The 4153-nt window shown below is 52.1% G+C and overlaps 1 protein-coding gene across 1 annotated transcript; it reads left to right on the top strand.

The window, feature by feature from the left end:
* Positions 1 to 1001: 1001 nt before the first annotated feature.
* Positions 1002 to 2287, top strand: LOC119095281 (glycine-rich cell wall structural protein-like). The gene is made up of 3 exons (XM_037218139.1): positions 1002 to 1044; positions 1603 to 1844; positions 2150 to 2287. The coding sequence occupies exons 1-3, from the start codon at positions 1002 to 1004 to the stop codon at positions 2285 to 2287; spliced, it is 423 nt and encodes a 140-aa protein (XP_037074034.1).
* Positions 2288 to 4153: the final 1866 nt, after the last annotated feature.

Genomic DNA, 4153 nt, shown 5'->3' with positions numbered 1-4153 from the left:
AGGCAAAGTCGACCATTTTTATTACACAGTTGTACACAAAACGTTTTTTAACGCATTTACGGATTACTAGCGCAGGCAAAATATTGGATATTTCATGGTTGTGATAATACAACTAGCGTGCATTCTCAGCTGGGCATAAGGGGACATCTTGCGATCACCGTCTCCTGTGCTTATAGAGTCTGAGCTGTGTTTGCCATGTCATGCCACGCCGATGCAAGAGTTTTTCCTGTTATCACGCTGCGGTAGCCTTTGGTTGTTTCTTAGTCCACCCATGCGGAAAATTGTTGCCATTTTTCCAAACCGTTTCAGCGGCAGACGTTTTTACATTTATGCACTATTCCCAAAAATCAATTTCACGCAATGTGTCAAAATTGGACGCTTTTACTGCTCAGAGGCGCTTTAGCATGAATTTAATGAGCCGTGTCAGGTCGAATTACGGCATATTTAGGCGAGCGTGTCGTCCATCGGTCTCTGTTGATAACCCACCATTGTTCTATTGAGGTGTCTTCTACTAAAGTCTTTTCCTTTTTTGCTGGGTTTGATCACACAGCAGCACAGTAATGTGATACATGATGCATTTGAGGCATGACGATAAATCTAAGATTAACTCGACTAGGTCTACACATGCTGTGGCGACATTGGGCGCCTCCATGTCGACTCAGCCAGGCTAGGTGACAAAGTGAAGGGAATAAGCAAGCTGAGTAGTCGAGGTCATTTAAAGCTTCTGACAGTAGAAATACTGGAAGGTAACACGTGTCACGTAAACACATGGCGGGTTTACACCCGCTCGGGCCCTTCAGACAATTAGACGAATGGGAATGATCGGGTAGATTTAAGTGATACTTAGTTCCAGATTAATAATGAGCTATACGCTGGTAGTTTTACATCACGTGTGCGGCTATGATTTCCAAATTACGTGTGCGTTGACACTAACGATGCTTCAAAGGCATACACAGCTACAAGGACTGACGTCTCGCCTCTGTCCTGCCTCTTAGACCACCATGAAGCGGTTCGTCATCCTGCTGAGCGTCGTCTGCGCCGTCAGCTGCAGCACAGGCTACGGCAGCGGCAGCGGCTTCGGCAGCGGCAGCGGCTTCGGCGGCGGTGGCGGAGGTGGCGGCGGCGGAGGAGGCGGCAGTAGTATTGGTGGTGGTGGTGGCGGCGGCGGCGGCGGCGGCGGTATCGGCAGTGGGGGCGGAGGTGGAGGTGGAGGTGGAGGTGGAGGTGGTACTCTCGAAGGTGCGTGCTGCGGAGGTGGACCCCTGGGAGGAGGAAGCTTTAGTGGTGTACCTATTGGAGGAGGAGGCGGCTTCGTAGGCAAACCCGTTGGAGGAGGAGGAAGCTTCGTAGGTAGACCTATTGGAGGAGGAGGCATAATAGGTGGACCTATTGGGGGAGGAGGCTTCGTAGGCAAGCCTGTTGGAGGAGGAAACTTCGGAGGAGGAGGAAGCTTCGTAGGGAGACCTGTTGGAGGAGGAGGCTTCGTAGGTAAACCTGTTGGAGGAGGACTCGTGGGAAGTGGAAGTCTTGGAGGAGGCAGTTTCGGAGGCGGAAGCCACGGAAGTGGGATCGTCGGTGGAGGCACTGGTCTCGTGGGCGGAGGAGGTCTCCTCGGAGGCGGCCACCGCGGTGGCGTGGGCGGCTCCGGCGGAGGTCTGCTCGGCGGGTCAGGAGGGTTCGGCGGCGGCTCTTCGCTGGGTGGAACGGGAGCCACCAGCCATCAGTTCGGAGGCTTCGGAATACCCGGCACGGCCACGGGATCTGCCGGCGGCAACGTCGTCTCGGGTGAAACGACAGGCCCGGGTGGCGTAACTTCAGTCACCAGCACGAGTGCCAAGGCGGAGGTGAGTTTTCGCTGACCGTGATCCGGGGGCCTGTGAAAAGAATTATTTTTAGGGTCCGAGCATTGGGTTTAAATCTGACAGCCTTTAACGATCAAATGCTCCGAATGTGCAGCACTTCAGCAACAGTTCGATGCAACACGACTTTCATCATAGCCGTCGCATGGAGATTCTTTTATCTTATCAAAGATTCACAGTGTCTAATTCTTTGACGTTTTTACTCAGAGTCTTTTCTGAGGCCATTGCTCACTCAGAGCTTTGCCCTGTTCCACCGTCCGAAGAATAACCTTCACGTCCTCCGTTGGCAGGGCTCCGCCTTCGGCGGCGGCAGCAGCTTCAACGTGGGGAAGGCCAGCAGTGCCAAGGGCAGTGGCATCCTGGGGCAGTTCTCGACCTCCGACACTGGAGCTGTCTCCGTTCAGAGCGGTGGGGGAGGATACTACTAAACTTCTGACGTGGGAACCAGCACAGGAGTGGTGCACGGTGCTACCAGCAAGCAGCAAATCAAGACCTCGGTCAGCGATGTGGAGGGTAGTGTTAAGAAAAGGTGGATCGTTTTGAAACCAAACTGTCCAAACTAATCCTCAAAAGCTATAGCATACGTTTCCTCCAAACATAAGACAAACCATCTGAGAATGTTCTAACCCCTGCCCTTGTGCCATTGCATTGGATTGTGGAGGAATACAAGCTGGATGGCGGCAGCGGTTTTGTTGACACCTGTCGGACTGGTGACGCCTCGTTCTTCGCGGCATCCCAGTGAGACTCTGGCTATTCGAGTGTTGCGGTGCGCAGTCGGGCCGCACATGCCAGTGCCGTCACGAAAATGCTTGCTTGGCGTTTGGAACAAGTTCGGATTATCCGACTTCTAATTACGAAAGCACCGATGCTGTGGTTATGGGTCTTGCTCAGTGGCTGCTAGAGCAGTAGGGCCCCTATAAAGATCACTTCGCACAACCAGGTACTGAAAACGGTTCCACACAAGGGCTATTTATTTTGTCAATTTGTAAATGGTAGTCTTATTTTGTTTGCAAAGCGCGTGCAGATTATCTGAAATTGAGTTAAAAACGAACAGCAGACACAGGATTACCCTGGCTATTGCGCACTTTGCTACAGGGCTTTCTCGGCTCAGTGGTTCGTTAAGCCCATGACACCTACGCAGGCTAACCTGCAGCCGGCGTGTCGATTCCACCTTAGTATAATTACTTTTTGAATTTTTTGTCCTGTCATCCTACCGCGCACGGCACCGAGTACTCAGTACTGAAGTACTGAGGTACATGGTACCGAGTTCAAATCCATCCCACGGCATTCGCACGCGTACCTCTGAGACGGTACGGTTTTTCTGGCAATTCGTTTCTTTTGGGTCTGCCTGCATTGTGTCGGGTGTGTTTCCCAGGTACTCAGCCACCGTCTGAGTGATGTCGGGCCCCGCTCCCAGTTGGGAGCGCACCAGCTCTCCTGACGTCAGCAGCTGGTCACCACAGTAGTAGCTGTACACAACGGCGGCCTCTGGTCACAACTGGGGGGCACTATTCAACGCGACATAACTCTTCATAATCACGGGGGTCTCTATCATAACTAGCCTGTGCAGCATGGCGACAGCTGGTAACAGTTGTAGCAGCTTTCCAGTTATCACCAGAGTGACAGCTGGTCAACACGGCAGCACCATGGTTGTAAATGTTCTAGACGATGAGATGTCAAATATTATGATCATTGCCAAATTCGTTTCTTTAAAAATTCGTCTCATGACGTCAGAGAACCTCGGCTCTGGCTGAGACTGCAGTGCCGGCAGAGGCCCACACGCTCGTGGCTGCTGGGCACAGTGACTGCAGCCAAGGTCAGTATGACCGGATGCAGTGGCGGCATGGTGCATCCGGCCACGATGGGTCTGCATCCGGTTGCAATGGCAACAGCCGCCCAAATTAACATGTGCGTGGATACGGTTGTCGTTGGCAGCGTGATGAATCGACTTCTATCAACGCATAAATAAGGCTAATTATAAATGGCACTCGCTCTAAAACCCTGAACTTGGAGGTGACAAAACTAGTTGATTTTGGGAAAGGGGGAGGCACGACTGCAGGTATGGAATCATTTCTGGGTCTATTCTTTCCATCGGATGTTACATGTGTGATACCACTATTAACCGCGCGTTCGGTTGGGGCATATGGGCAGGTCAACGTGACGTTCCCGAAGATTTGTTCCAGAATAATCTGCGACCGGCGCGGCGTAACCGCGACAAATTGTCTGCCGGTGGAAGTAGCTAAATGGTAGAACTTTCGGCACACAAATTAGATGTGCCCTGAAATGTAACTTAC

Source organism: Pollicipes pollicipes, unplaced genomic scaffold (genome assembly GCF_011947565.3).
Source record: "Pollicipes pollicipes isolate AB1234 unplaced genomic scaffold, Ppol_2.1 Scaffold_4219;HRSCAF=4965_pilon_pilon_pilon, whole genome shotgun sequence".
Lineage (NCBI taxonomy): Eukaryota > Metazoa > Arthropoda > Thecostraca > Pollicipedomorpha > Pollicipedidae > Pollicipes > Pollicipes pollicipes.
This window is presented reverse-complemented; position numbering and strand designations above follow the sequence as displayed.